This window comes from Microtus oregoni, unplaced genomic scaffold (assembly GCF_018167655.1).
Source record: "Microtus oregoni isolate MIOR12 unplaced genomic scaffold, Mior012 000104F_ref0000108, whole genome shotgun sequence".
Taxonomy (NCBI): Eukaryota; Metazoa; Chordata; class Mammalia; order Rodentia; family Cricetidae; genus Microtus; species Microtus oregoni.
This window is the reverse complement of record NW_024544718.1, coordinates 1,141,956-1,162,706: the sequence shown is the minus strand read 5'-3', so window position 1 is coordinate 1,162,706 and position 20,751 is coordinate 1,141,956. Positions and strand designations below refer to the sequence as shown.

The 20,751-nt window shown below is 48.5% G+C and overlaps 1 protein-coding gene and 1 pseudogene across 1 annotated transcript in view; both read right to left on the bottom strand.

Annotated features, from left to right (window-relative positions):
- Positions 1–8,746: 8,746 nt before the first annotated feature.
- On the bottom strand, positions 8,747–10,888 carry LOC121443296 (annotated as a pseudogene).
- Positions 10,889–11,288: 400 nt separating this feature from the next.
- LOC121443295 (stAR-related lipid transfer protein 8-like) overlaps positions 11,289–20,751 on the bottom strand; it is a 74,716-nt gene continuing 65,253 nt past the window's right edge. Inside the window, exons 7-17 of the mRNA XM_041645000.1 lie at positions 20,068–20,131; positions 17,512–18,908; positions 16,739–16,912; positions 15,844–16,003; positions 15,176–15,374; positions 14,583–14,793; positions 14,240–14,354; positions 13,064–13,288; positions 11,989–12,206; positions 11,707–11,883; positions 11,289–11,537 (exon numbers count right to left, since the gene is read on the bottom strand). Coding sequence (XP_041500934.1) covers positions 11,420–11,537; positions 11,707–11,883; positions 11,989–12,206; positions 13,064–13,288; positions 14,240–14,354; positions 14,583–14,793; positions 15,176–15,374; positions 15,844–16,003; positions 16,739–16,912; positions 17,512–18,908; positions 20,068–20,131 — 3,058 coding nt within the window. The 3' untranslated portion in view covers positions 11,289–11,419. The remainder of the gene's footprint in view (positions 11,538–11,706; positions 11,884–11,988; positions 12,207–13,063; positions 13,289–14,239; positions 14,355–14,582; positions 14,794–15,175; positions 15,375–15,843; positions 16,004–16,738; positions 16,913–17,511; positions 18,909–20,067; positions 20,132–20,751) is intronic.

Sequence of the window (20,751 nt, the reverse complement as noted above, 5' to 3'; positions counted from 1 at the left end):
ACATCTGTCTTCCCAAATCTGCAGTATTTTGTTTATATTATGATCTCTAATCCCATCTATTTCACCTGTAAAGTGACATAATTCTGTTCTTTAGTGCTGAATAAAGTTCTCTCTCCCCTTCCGCTCTTTCTCACCCCCCCCCCATCTTAGCGTGTTCGATATCTTGGACACTGTGAATAACTCACAATAAACATAGATAACCAGGTATATAATAGGGTAACTAACTCTGGCAACTGGTTTAGGTTCCTTCCTTCCTACACACACACATGCACACATGCACACACACACACACACAGACACACACACACACACACACACACCTCCAACAATCAGAGCCATCAAGTCCATTTTTTTTCAAAAATTCGTTTTAATTCTTACTTTGTATGCATGTGCAATATTGGAGGCATATAGAGGTCGGAGGCCAGCTTTGTGGATCGGTGCTCTCCTTCTACTTTTACTGCACGCAGGGGATCCAACCTAAGATTTCAGGCTTGCTGGAAAGTGCCTTTATCTTCTTGGCATCTCACTGTAAAACCTTCAAGTTGTAAAAGGTTCAGTAGTGCATGAACCGGGAAGATGATAATTGACAGCACTCTTGGCCCTTCAGACTTCCAGCATTTACTCTGAAAAGCACCTTAGACTGACACATCAAAGTCTAAATGAAGCATCAGATCAACCTGAAAGGCTTGTTTCTCTGAGGAGACAATTCTTTTTCGCTGCTGACAATCCTTCTAACCCTTAGGGAGGGGACAGCATGTAGCCTGTACGCCTAACTTACTCCCTCAACTCCAGGAGGGAGGGAGTCACAGACAGAAATACAAGAAATCATCATGCTAGTGGTCCCTTGAGTTTGTTCCTGGGTTTTCCAAGAAGCAAGAAATGAGCTGATATGCTCATGGTGAGCAAAAACGACGGAAGGGGCCATTTCTGGGTTTCTCTAGCACCACAGAATCCTCGCATCAATTCTGGGAGATACACTGTTGGCCACTCCTCTCTCCAGATGAGGCAAGTGAGACTCCAACAGGTGGCAAGCTTCAGCTGAGGCCACACAGCTAGAACAGGAATAGCACATGTAAAACCCAACCAGGCTCGATGTGTTAATAAATCACAAGTGTTTCTTCAGCAAATATTTCAGGAATACAGTGACCGCAGGCAGAAAAAGAAATAGAATCATTACCTCACTCCAAATTCTAAAAAAAAAAAAGAGAAAAATGAACTTAAAGTTATGTAAACAGATGACAGGATCACGCTGTTGTATAGACCACTCTGTGGGAAGGTTTTTATTGTGGATTTGAAAAAGAGTGCAGCCAGAGGTATCTGGAAGATTCCAGAGCAGGGAGAGAAAGAAGTAGACGGAACATGGCCAACAGACTGGACGTGAACAGAGCTATCTGTGAAAGAGGGGAGAACTGTAGGGGATAAAGAATAGAGAAAACAGTAAGAGAAGCAGGGGTATAGGGAGGGAGAGAGAGGGGGTGGGGATTATAAGGGAACCTTGTGAGCTGGAGGGAGTTTGGGGCAGGAGAGGAGGTAAGAAGGGCTAGGGTGGATTCTGAACTGTCCAACAGCTACTTGTGCTACTGAGGGAGCAGGGAGGCCAACAACACTTTGGTATGCTAATAAGCACCAAGGGCAGCCATTTGTTGTTGTGATAAGGGAAAGGACTCCTTTTGGTAGAGGAGAACTGGCTTCACAGGTTCCACCAGAAATCCTCTACATCCAGGTTGAGCCCTTTTCTGGATATTTGGACTGCCTTTAGGAGTTTGAGAATTGGAGTTTCCTTTGGACCTAATAAAAATGAAATGTCAGAGCTAAAACCATTAGCAGAAAACAACAGTAAATCTTCATGATTTCAGATTTGGTAAATAACTTTTTTCTTTTCATCTGAGATGGGGCCTTCTGTCTCAGAAGGGAAGAAGGTTGGCCAGCTTAAAGGATGACTTCTTCATGGCCCAGGTTGACCTGGAAAAATCTGTCTTCCTGCCTCAGTCTCTGAAGTGCTGGGATTTCAGGTACCTATCAGCACACTTGCTCTGATTTTAAAACCTCTTACATTTAAAACTAGAAAGCATGAACAACCAAAGGAAAAAAATATAAATTGGAGTTCATTATAATTTTAAATTTTGGTGCTTTAAAGGACAGTATCACATAGTTTAAACAACCTACAAATTGGAAAAATATTTATGGTTTATATATCTAATAAAGACAGTGGTCAGAACAAAGGAGGAAATTTTACAATTCAACAAACAACACAATTCAAAACTAGACAAATGACGTGAATAGTCATTCCTTAAAAGAAAATACACAAGAAGCTAACAAATACATGAAAAGATGGTCAACATAATTAGTCATTAAGAAGACACTCAAAGGCATAAGGAGGTACAACTTCATACCTGCTCTGATGACTATAAAAATGGAGAATGTGGAGAAATAGGAGATTTGAGAATGCGAAATGGTGCAGCCACTGCAGAAAACACCTTGGTGGTTACTTAAACTGGCAAACACGAATTAGTTGTGTTTTAACACAGATTTTTACTTCTAGGTTAAAAACTTAAAGCAGACACACTCAAATATCAGGTCACAAGTGTTTGTAGTGGCATTATTCACAAAAAGAGACAGAATACAGAAATAAATCAATACATAAGTAAATACACATTATCACTTGGGTGGAACACACAAATATTGATCTCAGTGAAAGAGGACTAACAATCTCATATTTTCTGTGGAATATTAGCTAAAGATGTGCTATATTTGTTTTTGCTGTGGAATATTTGTTTAATGCTACAAAGATGTGTTGCATTCTTTTATGTTGCATTTGTTTATCTCTGTGAAGTTGTGTTACTTTGCCTGCCTAAAACACTTGATTGGTCTAATAAAGAGCTGAGCAGCCAATAGGTAGGCAGGAGAGGGATAGGTGGGGCTGCCTGGCAGAAAGAATAAATAGAAGGAGAAAAGAAGAAGAGGAGGAGTAAAAAAAAGGAAAAGGAGATGAGGATGCCAGGGGCCACCCACACAGCCACGCAGCCACGCAGCCACACAGCCACACACAGAAAGACATATAGAGAAGGACAAAAGCTCAGAGAAAAGGTGGAGTGGATAATTGAAGAAAAGGTGACTGGAGACAAACCAAGTTAAGGCCGGGTATTCATAAGTCTCGGTGTATTTATTTGGGAGCTGGGTGACAGGCCCTCAAATGACAAAGAGTAAAAGAAACCAACTTTTAACAAGTAATCAAACAATATTGTTTGATTCATTTATATGAAATATCTAGAACGGGCAAATCCTAAAGATAGAAAGTACTTAAATAATTGACGTTGAAAAGGGCATGTACGGTGATTGCTTAAAGGACATAGGTGTATTTTTCATTTGTTCATTTGTTTTTTGTTTTGTTTTGTTGTACTTTTTCACACAAAAAGAAAAGGTTTTGAAACTAAAGAGAGATTAGTTGTGATGTAAATGTATTGAATGCCAGTGAATGCTAAACATTAATATGATTAAGTATATGTGATAAAATGACTGGCACCTCAAGAATCCTAAGAGGGAGTAAGGCCACAACGAATATGGAAACCTGGATAAAGATGAAGATTGCTATGGTTATTCGGAGAAAGGAGTAATCCCATTTTCTGAAGCTTAAAGGATGACTTCAAGGTGTTGACATGTTTGAGCTGAGTGTCCCTAGAGGTGTGAAGTTCGAGGAGGTCTTAAGATTCAGTAACCTCTTGATTTCCACTAGGATTTAGTTGGTGGAGTGCTTGCCTAGTGTGCTCTAGAGTCTGGGTTTGATCCCCTGTACCACATAAAGCCAAGTATAGTATTCTATACGTTTGTAATTGTAGCATCAGGAAGATGAAAGCAGAATAATCTACTATTAAAGGTCATGTTATACACAGTTCAAAGCGAACCTAAGATATGCAGGACCTTGTCAAAAAAACTATAATAGGCACAAATTAACATATAAAAATATATTTAAATGTATAGTTAGCTGTGGACAGGCTGATAGCATTATGCAAAGACACAACACACTGTTTAGCTTACTTGTGAGCCTTCCCCAATGTCTGGGGAAACTGATTCTCTGAAAGGATAATTTTCCCAGACTCCCATAGCTATAAAGTGTCCAAGCTGAGCCTTGAGCACTGGATCCTCTGACTCCAATACAAACCCTACCTCCACCTGTGCCTAATATATGATAAGTAAACAGATGAAAAGGAAACGGAGGAATGTGGTGGGCAGGGAGGGCTACATTGTGGGTCCCAAATGGCAGCTTGGTGGTCAGTTGGCAGAAAGAGGAGGAAATGATGGTCAGAGGGCAGAAATGCCTGAGACAACTCTAAACATCTAACAGATTGAAGCGGAAGCTGTGTGGGTGGGAATGGGCAGAAGAGAAAGCAGAGTAGATCATTAAACAACTGAATTGGTGGGTGTGTGGATGGATGGATGGATGGAGTGATGGGTGGATGGATGGAGTGATGGATGGATGGATGGATGGATGGATGGAGTGATGGGTAGATGGATGGATGGAGTGATGGATGGATGGATGGAGGGAGGGATGGATGGAGGGATGGATTGATGGGTGGATGGATGGATGGAGTGATGGGTGGATGGATGGAGTGATGGGTAGATGGATGGATGGAGTGATGGATGGATGGATGGATGGAGGGATGGATGGAGGGATGGATTGATGGGTGGATGGATGGATGGAGTGATGGGTGGATGGATGGATGGAGTGATGGGTGGATGGATGGATGAAGTGATGGGTGGGTGGATGGATGGATGGAGTGATGGGTGGATGGATGGAGTGATGGGTGGAGTGATGGGTGGATGGATGGATGGAGTGATGGGTGGATGGATAGATGGAGTGATGAGTGGAGTGATGGGTAGATGGATGGATGGAGTGATGGGTGGAGTGATTGGTGGATGGATGGGTGGAGTGATGGGTGGAGTGATGGGTAGATGGATGAATGGAGTGATGGGTGGAGTGATGGGTGGATGGATGGATGGAGTGATGGGTGGAGTGATGGGTGGATGGATGGATGGAGTGATGGGTGGAGTGATGGGTAGATGGATGAATGGAGTGATGGGTGGATGGATGGATGGAGTGATGGGTGGAGTGATGGGTATATGGATAAATGGAGTGATGGGTAGATGGATGAGTGGAGTCATGGATGGGGGGATAGATGGATGATGAGTGAATGGGTGATGTCTTAGGTTTTCTATTGCTGTGCTGAAACACCATGACCAAAAAGCAAGTCGGGGAGGAAAGGATTTATTTGGCTTCTGCTTCTGCACATTACAGAAGTCAGGACAGTAGCTCAAACTGGTCATGACCAGGAGGTAGAAGTTGATGCAGAGGCCATAGAGGAGTGTTGCTTACTGGTTTGTTCATCACGACTTGCTTGACCGGCTTTCTTATACACCTCGGGACCACCACCAGGGATGGTACAATGCACAATGCGTAGGGCTATCCCCATTAACTCTCTAATTAAGAAAATGCCTTACAGCTGGATATTATGAGAGAATTTTCTCAATTGAGGTTACCTCCTTTCAGATAATTCTAGCTTGTGTCAATTTGACAGAAAACTAGCCAGCATAGGTAGGTAGCTGGATGGATGGAGAGACAGATGGTTTATTCGATAGTTTAATGGATGGCTGGTGGGGTGGGAGGAAAACTGAGTGCATGGGTGGGTAGATGGATGGATGATGAATGGATGGGAGGATGGATAATGGATGGGTGGGTGGATGGATGGACAGATGGATGAATCAGTGGAAGCACAATACACTCTCTGCTGCCTGTCTCTTCCACGCTTTACTCTTCACCAAAGAACTGGTCACTTTCAAGCACTCACTGTTTTGATGACTTACTATATTTGTTCCTCGTGTAGAATGCTTGTTCAGCAAGTGTACGGTTCTTACTGACGTCGGTCCCTGGTCTATACCTGGTCATGACAACAAGGGCTGTCACATATTAAACACTCAGTAAATATTTGTTGGCGCAGTTACTGATCCCCACAAAAGGAGGGCTCTTTATTTTAAGGGCTTGGGGAGAACTGAGCAGGCAGGGGAAGGAACAAGGTTGGGATCAAGTTGGGAAGGATAAGGCCTAGAGACCAGAGAACCCTGAGATGTCTAGGAGGCAGTAGCTGGAGGTGGGCTTTACTTTAGCAGCTTCCTGGCTCCCATGGCTACATTCCCCGTGGAGTACCACTGCCCTCTTGTGGACTATACCAAGCCTAGCTGGCTCCAGGCTGCAGCTTCTTCTCCACCCAGCAGCCCAGCTCTCAGGGACCTGCTTGCTCCAGCTGCTTCTATCACCAGGGCAGCTGCAGGGGCAGCCCAGGAAGCAAGTCCTCCTTTTTGTGTCAGCCACGCCTTTTTGCAACAGTGGTCCAGCGACTGAGTATGCGACCTGGGGGGGGGGGGGGCGTGCATGCCTCTGTGCAAGCATGCTTGCATGACTGACTAGCGGTTACCCTGAACTTGAATTTCTCATCTAGCTCACTAAACCATTTACAAACAGGTAGATTTCATGTCAACGACTGGATGTCTAGATTCCCTGAGAACCCTCAAAGCCGTGGCTCTATGGCTCTGCACCCATGTTCCCACCTGGGCATGAGAGCTGGGAAAGGCATAAGCTCTGTCCCCCTTGGTGGAAATGCCCTCTCTGGCAGTCTGGTCCCTTGCCAGCACTTACCCTCCCAGGCTACCTGCCAAATCCTAGAGGAATCTTACTTGAAAGCTCATGCAGTTTACCTAGAAGGGAATGAATGGACTTGGTAAAACAACCAATGAAGACCACCCAAGGAGGGTGGGTGGGTGAAGGGTGATACAGTTTGGGGTGACACTAGGGCACCCAGAACAGGCACCCATTCCTCCTTTTCTAAAGTCCTTCCCGCTACAGTTCAGCTCACAACCTAAGCAGAGTAACAAAGGAAGATGTTAGGTAGCATCAGGAGGACAAACCGACAACAAGGGACACAACACTGGTGGGCGCTGGGCGAGCAGCTGACCGCTATGATCTGTGCATGTGGCTGTGTCCTCTCCATGTACAGAGGAGAGCACACGGGCTCTGTGACTTAGGTAATAAGTCACGTGACTGGAACTGGGTGATCATGTGGAGGTTTCCATCTCCCACCGCTGGCCCTCAGAGGCTGTGCATGGACCCGAGAGGGAGTTCAGTCACCAGCTTTGGATTCATTTTCATAAGAACTTGTGCCATTATCATGGACCTCCAGGACTCATGGATCGGAGGGCACCGAATGAGCACGGGAGTTCCAGCAGCCTGGCACCACCTGGGAGCTAACCAGAAATGCACGTTCTCAGCTTCAGTGCTCCATGTGGTCACAGGTCCTATCAAAAGTGTGGGTGCCTAGGAAATGTGAGTGTCTCTGGAAGCCCACACTTGGGCATGAGGCTGGCTGGCTAAGTAGCTGAACCACACCTAGCTGGGTTACTTGGCCCATGACTACCCGCAAAGAAGGTCTCAAGCCACAGAGGGAGGGGCGTCGATGTGGAGCTCCCAGGCTCTTCACCACCCCTGTTCTGCTGAAGCATCAGGGCCTGCCTGGGACTCCCTCTACCCTGGCAGCCAGCTCGGGGCATCAGAGGCCAAGCAGAGAATGCTGGCGAATTGTTTGGTCCTTCTAGGGGCCTGCCTTCTCCTCCTTATCTGTCTCATTGCCTGATGAGGCACACTGTGTTCTGGAAATCCATTCCTGTTTATGCTGCCTCCCTGCCGAAACCTACCTTCTTGTGCCCACAAAAGCCAGAGGCTGACTGATATTTCTGCCTGCCTGCCTTACTTCCAAGGTCCCACATTTCACTGATGAGGAAAAACCAAAGACATGCTTTTGTACGTAGAAAGAGAAGACAATGAAGGAGGTTATAGAGGAGACTTGATGGGGACCCTGGTCTCTTTGGTCTGTGGCTGGTTGTGATGCAGGTCAAAGAACCCCCACCTGAACATGCTGGGAGCCAGCTGTGTGACAAAGCATGATTCAGAGATCCCTACTGGAGCTCTGATGAAGATGAATTCTGACAAACAGCAGGACTTTCGTATTCCGGCTAATAGTACTCCTGGGTGAGTAAATGCTATAGGATTCCAAAGCCTGCACAGTGGTGTGCCATTTAACAAGCATTTATCTCAGGAATAGGCTACATATTGATTGGCCATCTCATCAGATTCTCTCCTTGAATGATGTCATAGCTCCCACTGACTAGCCTAAGCACATTATGGTGCTTGCAAAATTCCCTTGCCTTGCTCATAAGTCTAAGTTGCGTGACTAATTTCTTTAGACCTGTCCTTAGAAGTTAGTTTTATTTTGCTTTCTAGATTGACAGTTTTTTAATATCCACAAATGACAGTAAATAGTACTTTATATATTTTAGTAATATTATTTCGGTGACATCAGTATTGCCTCATAGAGAGGGAGGATAAAAGCTGGATTTTCTTGTGTGCCATGTACAGGACATGTGTAAAGAAGTTCACATAGACAACAGTTGTATAGCATCAATTCTAGGGAGGACTTGGTTTACCATAATTGCTCCAGACCATTTTGCATCAAAACTTGGATGCCACACAGTATTGTCTTATTTCTACGATGCCAGATGTGACCCCGACTACTTCCTTTTGGATTGCCCCCACTTGCCTGTTTTACTTCTGCTGCTGATGTTTCTAGATTTGCCAAGTTTGGGGAGAGTCTTGTCTTGAACTTGGAACCCAGCAACTCATGTTGGAATTGAACATACACGTTCACCACTCTGTCTTTTGTCTCATGTCAGGATTACTTGTGTTGACCACTTTTGGCAGAAGTACAAATAGCAATGAGGAAAAACCATCATCATAACTATTGGCTTCATCAGAGTATGTCCAGCACTATGATCCAGTCCTAATAAAGTATGAAGGCTGGCCGGGTATGGTGGCGCACACCTTTGATCCCAGCACTCGGGAGGCAGAGTGCTGAGAGTTCGATGTCAGCCTGGTCTACAGAGTGAGTTCCAGGACATCAAGGGTTGATAAACAGAGATACCTTGCCTTGAAAAACCAAAATAAATAAATAAATATATAAATAAATAAATAAATGATAAAATTAAGAAAGTGGACCTGAAGATTTCATTTGGAGAGAATGGAGTAATCTGAGCACTTCTGTTGATTTGAATGGAATTCACATATCTTGCTTTCATTTTTCCTTTTGAAGTGATATTGACTCAGGGAGGATCAAATTTGGAAGCTGGAGAAAAACTTCTACTACATATGGAATACCATGAACTACAAAACTCCCATCTGTCTTAAGGAAACCAACAAACTCTTCTTCGTCTACCAGCATTCAGGCCATGAAAATCCCAGTCCTGAGGCTTCACCCCTGAAACAACTGCATGCCCCTTAATCTTGAAACAATCTCTTAGACTAATCCCACCATCTCCCGGACCCTCAGCAGCAGCCCTGGATACCTCTGATTTTTTGGCATCCCCTGCTAGTAGCAGCAGTAGGGTGGAAAAGAGTCCCCTCCCCCGAGTGCCCCAAATGGCAGCAGGTCTGTGGGTCCAGGCCCATAGCCCACAGCTTAAAAGTTTTATGGCCACAACAAAATGGCAAATTCAAGCTCTTTCCTTTGGGAAATTCAAACAGAACCTGGCTTAGACACCCCAATGCTTTGCGGCCTCAAGGCACCCAGCCCTTTTAGGGTGTCACGTATGTGGCACAGGACCCCTCCCAAGCCTCTGAGGACTGCATCCCTACTGCTTTTGCTTTGCCCAAGCTGCATAGGAGTGAAAAGGAGGAGACCTGAGCCCGGAACACCCCTCATTAGAGCTATTATGGACTCGTGAGGTCATGGTGCAGGCTGGTACTCAAATCCAGGACCCTGGCCTAGGCATAGGATGGAGTTTGAAGTTTGTGTCTGAGTCTGCGCTTCTCCAGATTCTGCCTGCCTTCCCAATCCTCTTCCCAAGACAAGAGGTCTTCCCTTTCCCCCATGGTGTTTCCCCAAGTCCTGACTCCATGTGTTGGTATCAGCAGAATGCAAGGAAAATGCTCACAATCTGTGACCTATGGGTATGGTTGCAACCCCAGGCCCCAGCCCATTTTCTCAGCAAAAAGACATCCCTAAAGGCAGTGCACATCTCCAGTCATGCTTTATTGTTCTGCAGAGGGAACTGCTATGGCCTGCTCTTCACCTCTCATCTCTCATTAGAACAGAAGTGTCATAGCCCAGGCCCTCCAGATCCTGCTCCCACCCAGAGATTATAATGTACTCAAGAGGGAGTTGTTGTGTGTGCATGCAGATATGTGTGTATATGTATTGATATATACATATGTATATATATACATATACACATATATATTCTGGCTGTACAGTATTTATAGGTACAGAGAAAAACAAGATAAACATTACAATGATAGCTGCAACCCAACACAATCCAGTTTCCTTAGCCAAAGACAAAGAAAGCACCACTTGTCCTCCGAATGGTTGCCAGATTTCTATCTGAACAAATATAGCCACTGGGTGGGATAGATTGGGCTGGAATCAGGGCCTGGATGGCTAAGGGAAGAAGCCCTTTGTGTTTGTTCAGGGTGTTTGATTTAGGTCAGGATAGTTCTTATAGACCACCCACCATGGGCAAAAAGCATGAAGATACATCTGTACATCTTGCTGCCACTGTCAGCTTTGGCCTGGCCTGTGTCGTGGGAATGACCTAATTTACCTGTAGCTATGGCCATGAGTGGCCAAAGGCTGCCCACAACTCTAGGGAGTAACAAAGCAAGTGTGGACCAAAGCAAGGGAGTATGGTTAATTGGTGTCTTGGGGATTGAGAAAGAAAGGTTCTCCACCCTTATATCCCAAACTATCCCAATTCGTCATGTTACCTACCTAGTATGGGCCCATAGGGCCATCCTCAACCTGCCTCATAAGTCAGCATCATGTTTACAGAAATAAAGTGGATTGTGATCATTGGTGTTTTCCTGTGCTGTACCCCAGCTGTTGCTCCAGACCTGTATTCAGGGTCAATGTTGGCCCCAAAGGCAGGATCAGAGCCTCCAATCCAAACTCAAAAGAACCCTAGCAGCAAGCAAGATGGCTTGCCTTCTTGGTATGCAGAGAGCCCGGGTTGCACAATGCTCTCCACCTTCTTCCCCTTCTCAGTAGGTAGCTGCTGGAGATCAAGATACAGCAGGGTCTTCTTGGTCAGGTGGGCAGCAGCAGTCTTCTTGCTTTGGTGAGAACAGAGTGCAGTGTGGGGGGGTGAAGGGAGGTGGAGATAGGCCACCTACACTCTCTTCGCTTGTGTATGTGCAGACTAGCATTAGGATGTAAGCTGCCAGGCAGATGGCCACCTGGGCCTGGCTCTGTCCCTAGGGGTGTCTCAGTTCTTCTTCCCATTCATTTCTTTGGTAGCAGAGGCCTAGGCAACACCAGTCTAAGGCTCACAACTTGGTTTCAGGGCCAGCTGCCTGAAGTGTGGGGAAAGAGTCCCGGATCTTTGCCACTTCCATGGCACACAAGTGCCCGAAGACTTTGTTGTACCAGTCAGGAGAACGGCCCCTGGGGAGGAAGAGGTAGGGAGACATGAGAAATTGGGTTTCCACTGGGGCCTTTGTCAGGGAGAAGGAAGAAAGGAACTGTCTTTCACAATGGGGCTCACTGACATAGGGCAGAGGCAAGGGATGGACTCAGGGCCAAGAGTGTGAGGCAAACAGCCCAAGTCTGGTACCTGAGGTCAGCGCGGCAGATATGAGTGAGGCGAGAGCGGCCAAGGCCACAGGGCTCCATGAGGTACTGGGAAGTAAGCATGAGGGCCCGCACTCCAGACTCTGGCACGGGTTGCTCAGGATCCAGGGACTGGGAGACAAGGAGGCATCCACCACGAGGCAGGTCTGAGCGCCACATCCTGGAACACGGACAGCCAGACCCCATGTTCAGATCCTTGCTGCTGGCTCCTGCCCCACCTTTCTGGTCCCCGAAGCACAGCAGGGTGGTAGCAGTAGCCCCTCACCTGAGCACCACAAAGTCTCGGCAAGGATGGGGTGCCATGCTGTCAGTGACGTAGTGGTACAGCTCCACCCCTGGCATCAGGGCTTCCAGCACCTGGGCCCGCAGTAGGTCCTCATCCCACAGGGCCCGCTCTCGCAGGACACGATGCAGCACCACAGCTGGAGGGGCAGCCACTTCTGTGGATGCCTTCCACATCCGCAGGGGGTGACCGTCTGGTGCCTACAAGCCAAAGGGATGAGGTTAGGAACACTAGCAAGGGGAGAGCACTCCAAATTCATGCCAGGCCAGGTCTCAGGCTAAAGAGCCTAGAACTCCCTTCCTGTAGCTACTAGGCTCCTCTGATGAACAACTCTAGATTCAGATAAACAGGTAGACACCCCTGTTTCTCTGTCCTTCTCACATGTCTGCTCTTCAGTCTGCTCTAGAGCAAAAGGCAATGATGGATCCCAGGCATTTAGACGCTTGCTGAGCCTATGAAAATGGGCACAGCATGTGATATTTTTGGATGCAGGAAGAGAGGGGTGATTTTGCATGTGCCATACTCTTTGCCAGCTCCCTACCTTGACCCCATGGTGAAGATTAGTCATGATCATTCTATCACAGAAAATACCTGGCTCAAAATGTCACTCAAGATTAATAGCCCAGAAAGAGCAAGGCTACTAACAGAGGGGCACTGTTAGGAGCCACCTCCAGCTCTGACCATGACTAAACGTGGCCTGGGAGAGGTCTTAGTTGGGAGTAAGTCAGTTCAGATAGCAGGACAGCACAAACAGAAACAGAGAGTGGAGGTATCACAAGGGGTGTTGCCTGTTCAGGGCCAAAGGAAACCCAGGCATTTCAGGGAGCTATCGTGGTGGTACTGAGTCTGAAGTAGAACTGTGGAAAAGAACTCAGGAAGGCGTCCACAGAGGGATGCACTGGACTCATATGGTTTCTGACTCCTTCAGACACTTGTGCAGCTGGCTGCCATCTTCCAAGTACCAGGCACAGGCCCGGTAAGGTTGATTGAGCAACTCTCTGGGGCAGACTCAGGGCTCTCTCCCAGCCTACAACAAGATGAAGAGTGGGGTGCTCACCTTCCTACAAGCCAGTTCTGTGTGCTGGGGCCCTGGCACATTGGTCCAACCCTTGAAGCGTTCTGCAGCATCCCAAAGCAGCTCCTGCACACTCTCCTCCATGTAAAGGCTGAGACTCACTCCAGCAGCCTGTGCCTGCCTGAGCTCAGCCAGGGCTGGTCCAGGGGGGCTGAGTTCAGCTGCACTATATGAACCACACAGTTGCACCACCATATCTTGGGGCACCTGGAAGGGCACACACACATAGACACACTGAGTGGGTGCTGTGAGAGAAGGGCACCCCACAAGTGTCAGTGTTAAGACAGTAGAGAGGCACGGCTATGGCCCTGCAGTGGGACAGATAAGAAACTGATGAAGAAGGGTCACGAATTAGAGCCTAGCAGCATGTGACAAGCTGGGCCTCTTGCCTGACTTGGAGGCTGTGATGGCTGATCTTGCTTGTCAAGTTGACTAAGACTGGAATCAACTAAAAATCAAGCAGCTGGGCACACTTGTGGAGGATTTGCTTTACTAGATCCTTTGAGGTGGGAAGACCCACCCTAAATTGAGGCCATTTGAGGCCAGAACACCCACACTAAATCTGAGCCACACCTTCTGGTGCCAGCCCACATGAAAGAACATGTTAGAAAGCCTTTTGCTTTTACACTGCTTGCCCTCACTCTTGCTGGCAACTTTATCTCTCCTGCTGCTGAGGCATCCCTTCCCTGGTATTAGAACCTATTTTAGGATTCCAACAGAGATCAAAAACCAGCCTCATGGACTGAACAACTACTGTGACCTTTCTACTGGGAGGCAGCCATTGTTGGACTAGTCTGACCACAGCCTGTAAGCCATTCTAATAAGTCACACGCACACGCACACACGCACACACACACACACGCACACACACATCCATTCTATCAGTTCTGTTCCTGTAGGGAAGTGGCTCTCAACCTTCCTAACGATGCAACTCTTCAATACAGTTCCTCATGCTGCGGTGACCCCCAACCACAAAATTCTTTTCATTGCTACTTCGAAACTGCAATTTTGCTACTGTTATGAATCGTAATGCGAATATTTTTGGAGATAGAGGTTTGCCAGAGGGGTTGCAACTCACAGGTTGAGAACCTGATACAGGGTCCAAAGGTCAGGGCTGATAATTCTCACAGTCAGGTGCTATGGCCTTGCCAGACTCACCTGGAAAAGTTTCTTGCAGTCACTGATCATGTGTGATAGGCCCTGGGTGGCAGCCATGTTCTCACTCAAGTCCCTGGGGCCCGGCCGACCAACCAGGCTGCGTTTGCTTTTGATCCTGGAGGGATAGAGGGAAAGAGCAGGATGGCACCAAGGCACCAGACAAGATGAGTGAGAGCTGCCTCTCAATAAAGTCACCTGGTGTCCTTTAGACATGGCAAGCTTCACAGTGGCGAAGGCTAAAACTCCTTGGTACAAGGGTAGGACTAGCACTAATAGCTCCCCAGGCTGAATGTTCTGGGAAGCCAAATTCGGGACTGGCGTCTGCATGCGCTACCCGGCTCACCTGGGAGAAGGGCTATCCTTCTTGGACACATTGAGGTGGAAGATGGAGGGTGCCAGGCACACTGCTAGGTTGCCAGCTGTCATCTGGTTTTCCTCTGCAGAGGCAATGTCACTTAGGAAGTAGAGCAGGGTCTGCAGCACTTCTCGGTTCTCATCGGGGAGCAGCAAGGTGGCAGCTTGCGCTGCTGCCAGCCACTGTTCTTTGGGGAGGACTGCAGGACAGGAAGGTCAGAGGGCCTTCTTTATTTCTCCAGAAGCACCAGCAGCAAGCTTCTTGTTTTCCAGAATGTACAAGGCCCAACAGTTTCCAAAGAAAAGGATCAGGATGGGCTCTGGTGACTAGCTCAAGCACTGCTCTGATATTCAGGGCAGCCTTTTGAAAGGTCCTTTCCTCAGGGCCTCAGTCTACCCTACCAAAAATGGGTTTGAGGGGGAGTAGAATGTGGTCCCTTCGCCAAGCATCTTTTCAAATTCAGAGAGTGAATGTTCCCATGAGCTCACGTGGCCAGCTGCCAGGTTTGCTTCCCAGAAGCCCTCAAGATCAGGCAGGCTGAGTGCGGGGCAGGTTAATAAAGAGGGGTACAGGGGACTTACGCTGATAGATCTGCAGGAAAGTGGTGGTGAGCTTGCTGGTGAAAATGGGCTCAGGAAGATCCCGGAAATACTGCTTCAGTAGGTCAGCCACGTCATAGGCCGACTGGCCCTCATAACAGACGTTGTCAGGGGAGGTCTCATTCATTTGGCGCAGGCTCTGGATCCTGGACTTGACCCCAGACTTGCGGAAGATGCCCACCTGACCCATTGAAAGGAAGGAATAACATGATATGAAGAGGAGAAGGGAGACTGTGAGGGCTGCCCAGGACTGGGGTGGCAGGAACATAGGCCATCTTGGAGACCAGGGAGCCTGGCAGGCTTCCCGATGGGCTCAGCAAGTCCAGAGAGAAAGTTGTTTACAGCCTGGTGCCAAAGAGAAAGATAGCTGTCATGGGGATGAGGGTGAACAGGTGGCCTTAGGCTAAGGCAGGTCCTGAGACTAGGGGGACTGCAAAGCTGGGGGCAGGAAGAAGTTGCCCCCAAAGTGGGCAAAAGGCTCCATCCATAAAGAAAGGAAGGGAGCTTTGGCATCATCCCTGCTGAGGCTTGCAAGGGAAGGAAAGGTTTCTGGAGAGTAGTCCAACCCAAGAGGGATGGCAGAGCAGTCAGCCTGGGGCCTTGTCACCTCCCAACACCACTTCTCTGCAGGCTTCCTGAGGACTACTCACCTGATCTAGGCACTGGCTCCGTAGGTAGCGCATGGCTTGCTGGATGCTTTGGGGCAGAGGCTGGCCGGTGCGCTGCACATGAATGAGGGGTGGTACTCCAAATACATGGAGCCCCCGGTAGTCTGGGGTCTTATTCCTTTTCATAAACTTGGGCACTGACCTATTTGGGGGTTAACAAGCGATCAGGAAGAGAGATCTCAGTTGGAAGGCTATCAATCATCTAGAAATGAGAGGAGTAGCGAACACAGTATGTCCTCAGAAGCCACATGGACAAAGGTTCCCTCACCGATAACTCATGTGGCCAGCGGTAGGTCTTGAACTTAGAGGAAGAGCCGCTAGGAAGGGAAAGTACACCTACTAGGTCAGAGAGGCCTTCCTAGAGGAGGTGGTAAGTCAGCTGACTCTTGCGGGACAGAGTGGTATTGTCCACGGAAGCAATAAGGCAAAGGCAGAGGACAGCAAGTGCAAAGGCAAAAAACGCTCAGAGAAGAGCGACGAGTCCCACAGGCCATCATGATTCTGCTTGGGAAAGGCTGACAGAAGAGTCAGAAGGATGGGGCCACCCCAGGACATGAAAGGATCATGAGAGAAAGGAATTGACACTGGGAAGCCCTGAGGCTGTTTATTTACTCAATACATGACCACCGAAGTGTACTTTAGGACAATCTCACGGATGGTGCATGGAGGCTGGGATGGAGAAAGGACAGCTGGAAGACCTGGGGATTTCCAGACCACATCTATCCTTACCCGACCCTTTCAGCCTCCTGGAACAGTATCATTCCACTGGCCTGTGCACTCAGCCTGCCGGTCTATCCTGCCTCTGGGCTGTGATCCCAGGACATAGAGCCTAGGAAAGTCCATAGCTTCTGTCCTGCATGGCTCAGGAGACACTCACCAGACCCAGGCCTGTTTGTGGGGCACAGTGTACTTCTCCATGAAGCCAGTGAGCAGCAGCAGCGAGCCCTTGTGAAGCAGGTTGATCTGGCCTGCAAACTGCCGGTTGATTTCCAGAGACTCTGAGTTGAGGCTGGGGCGGTGGGAGTTCTGGAAGCTGTGCCAGCGGAGTTTCCTGAAGTGAGAGGGGCAAAGAGCATCAGAGACACAGTTTTGCTAACCCTTAGAAAAGGCCATGTCCTTTTGGCTCCTTTTTTTTTTAATCTCCCCAAGGAAAGGAAGTACAGGGAGGCAGAGGCACAGTGAGTACTTCTATGGGGCCTTGGGATGACAAAAGTTTGCTCTCAGCTTTTATGTCATCTAGGGTTCAAGAAGCTCTCATGGAGGATGGCACCAAGCTCAGACCCATTTAGTCCCCAAAAGGCAGTACTGGTCTCTACCTGTTCTAAGGCTACTATGGCAAGAAACACTCTTCATCAAAACTGAGGTGAAGAGGCCATCTCTAACACCCCTGTTGCTAAGATGAGGAGAGCAAGGCCAGAAGAGGCACCATTTCCTCAAGGCCACACTACGGTTAGATCCTGTACTGAGCATTCAGGGCTCCACATTCTTAAGCTCTGTCTCCTTTTCTCTTGGGACAGGCTGCCTGGAAATGATCTCCTGACCCCCCCCCTAGAACTTTCCCCTGGGCTTTATGAATAGGAAAGCAGGACAGATAGAAGGCAGAGACTGAGAAGGGACTCCACCCCCATCCCTACTACCCCAAACTCCCACCTGCATGGTCTGGTAAGTGAGGCCCCAACACCTGAATCACGTCGCTCGCGGGGCACTGATGCTTGGAGTCCTGCCTGGGCTTCTGCAGCCTCTACCTCATTCACGGAGTTGCCACTGCTGTCAAGTTCACTGGAGGAAACAGCAGTGTCAGAAATGGAGTGTCCTTCTTCCGCAGACAGGCTGGAGGCAGAAGCAGGCTCGACAGCCAAGTTTGCTTCTCGCTCATGGTCCTGGGCCTGGGCTGGAGCCGTAGCCTCGGCCTGTACCAATGGCTCTACCAGAGCAGGGGCCTGAGCCAGTATTATCAGTGGGACTTCCTCCTTGGCTTGGGGTGGAAACTCTCTGAGGACTTGAGACTCTGCCTGGGCTAGATCTTCATCCTGGCCTTCCACCTCAGCTGTGGCTATTTCAATGGATGAAGCAGCTTCCTCCTCTTCCTCCTCTTCCTCTTCCTTATCTCCAGGCCTCAGGTCCGGGTACATGGTCTGAGACCAGAGCTCTACCCGTTGCTGCAGCCCCCACAGATGCTCCAGGATGTCATCTAGATGGGCATAGCTGCCTTCGCCCTCCTCATCTCCAGCCTCAGCCTTGGCCTGGAAAGGCTCAGCTGGGTACAGCTCAGGTAAGTTGTCGTAAGTGCTGGCATGGCTGCCTGTGGAACCACAGGAACCCCGGCGCCCTTCATAGCCCCAGCACCTACCTGGCTTCCAATCTGCCAGGTGATGGCCATCATCTGGACAAAGACTTTCAATGGACAAAGAACGAGGGAATGTGCCTGGTTTATGGTCTCCAGGCACATGCACCAGGCAGTCACGCCGGCGAACAGGTTGAGGATGCCGGAATGTGGCTATGGGCCAAGCCTCCCAGGCCTTCTGCGTCTCACCCTCTCTGCCTCGGGCTGAAGTAGCGGCCCTGTTCTTGGCCCTGTAAAATCCAGCTGAGAGAAAGCCACGGCAACTGCGGAAAGATGAAGCCTTGGTGGCCTTTTCCGAGGTGGCCAGGCATTGCTCAGGCTCTGTTTGCCGATTGTCACCCTTTTCCTTCCTCCTTAGAGATTCAAGGTGCTTGAGGAAGCTTCGAGAATAATGCTTCTTTGCTTTGTCTTGAGCAGCCTCCTGGCCCTGGGTGGGACTAAGGAAGGGCTGGTTACTTGGGATGGGGACACGATCTAGCAAGGCCAGGTCTGCTGACTCTGGTGAGAGGCTCACAGAGATGGCAGGCAGGGAGGCTGCACTGAGCTCAGTGAGGACACTTTCACAGCTTGAGGTCCCCAGAAGGCTGGGGCTTGGTGGGGCCAGCAGGGCAGAAGAGCCCATGGGGGACCCACATTTGCTTTCCTGCTCAAAGGCCCAGTGGCTGCTGATGGTGCATTGTTCTTCCTCTTCGGAGTCTTCATCCTGGGGAGGCATCATAGGGAGGGGTCACAGAAGCCTGACAGACAAGTACCAGCTTGTGCCTTACTCTGCTTCCAAATGCTCTAGGGTGGAGCAGGGTGAAGAGCTTTGCTTTCTGGGAGAGGGCCTGGCCTGCAAATGGAAAGCTGGCTCTGGGAGTGTTGTAGGAAACCAGGACTCACAGCTAGTCTGGATGTATGATGATGGTCATCTAACCCGCTACCGCCATTTCAAAGACAGGAAATCCCACAAACCAGAAGCTATGTGCCCAGCATTATGTACTGTCATGGTTATGTCAGTGGCAGAGATTCTTAAATATTTAGAGGCTGTAGTCTTAGATTAAAATTATGCTCTCTAAGAACTGGAGAGGATTTTAGATGCTCTGATCCATTTTCTCCTTGGCAAGGTGAGAAACTGAGACGTAGACAGGGCACTTAGTAGTCAGTGACAGAAATGCCCCAGGCCAGGGATCTGTCAGTGCGGCTACCCTATCTGAATGCAGGCCTCTGGTGGGGAAAGCTCCAGAGGACACCAACAGTACTTGTCCCCAGGAAACAATGAAGCCATGAGGCTTACTTTTAAGGCCATGTACAGACAGAGGCCTTATGGCTTCTATAAGAAATGGACAAATTGGAAAGGCTCTAAACAGGTATGAATCCAGTCCCCTAACTCATTGTAGTGATGGAGAAAATGAGGCTATGGACCAAGGAAGTAAAATTTTAGGTGGTAAGGCTGTGGTGACCCTGACTTCTAAGACCATAGAGGCCATGATCTTTCTGCCACATTACCCAGTCTCTTCTCCCATTCAAGGAATCTTAGCCATGACAAACAGAACAGCAGTGGTTTTCTCCTAAGTGAGTGCATTTCTCTAAGGAATGCCATCACTGGGTCATGTGACTGACAAAAACCGAAGGGAGTGGTGGTTTGAGTAGGGTAGGGTCAGGTATGAGCCAGGGTGCTTGTTCCCACATGCTCCTATAGGGGAAGCTCCTCAAAACCCTAAGTGAGCTCATAGGGCCTGCAGTATAGGAAATCCCTTCATCTCCACCCCCATGCTAGAGACCCCGAACTCCTTGGATAAGGGAGTTTGTTCACAAATGCATGTTCTGGGATTTTCCCAGGTGCTGGGAGACCACAGACCTCGCCCCTTGCCGGGATTCACCTGTTTGCATTGAAAATGAACCTCGAGCTTCATCGAAGCACAGTTGTTCAAGGTCATCAGCCTCCTGCAACACAAAGTAGGTGTTCACTCAAGGTTCCTAATTCCCCAGAGGGTGGCACTTTCAAGATGCCATCCACCATTTCCCATGGTCTTCACCATGGTGCTGGGGAGATTAGAGCGCTGTCCTCCAGGTACTGATAGATATAGAAACAAACTACTGCAGGTGTGATCAGTTGGAGAAAAGAGCATGTGGAAGGCACAGAGACACACCGAGGATGAGACCAGTAACTTTCAGGATGAGATGCAGTACAGTCAAAGAAGGCTTCCTGGAAAGCAGAGGGGCATTCTGAGGATAAGAGAAGCAGGGCAGCGATTCTAGACTTCTACAGGAGCCTGTCACAAGGTAACAGGGCACAGTCGGTCAACAAAGAAACTAGTGGGAGAGGATGTGATCAAAGGTAAAGGAGGGCAAAAGAAGGATGGCAAACACCATGCTGAAAAGGTTTTGTACTTTTGCCTATAGGCAGTGGCAGATTTTAAAGAGGGGAAAGTACCCACCTGGAGTTTTACAAAACTGATTCTGGTAGCTATAGGGAGAATAGCTTTGTATGGAAGGAGGAGCAGAATACAGAGGCCAGCTGGCAAGGTGCCTTTAATAGATTTAAGGAGAAATCATGGTTTAGC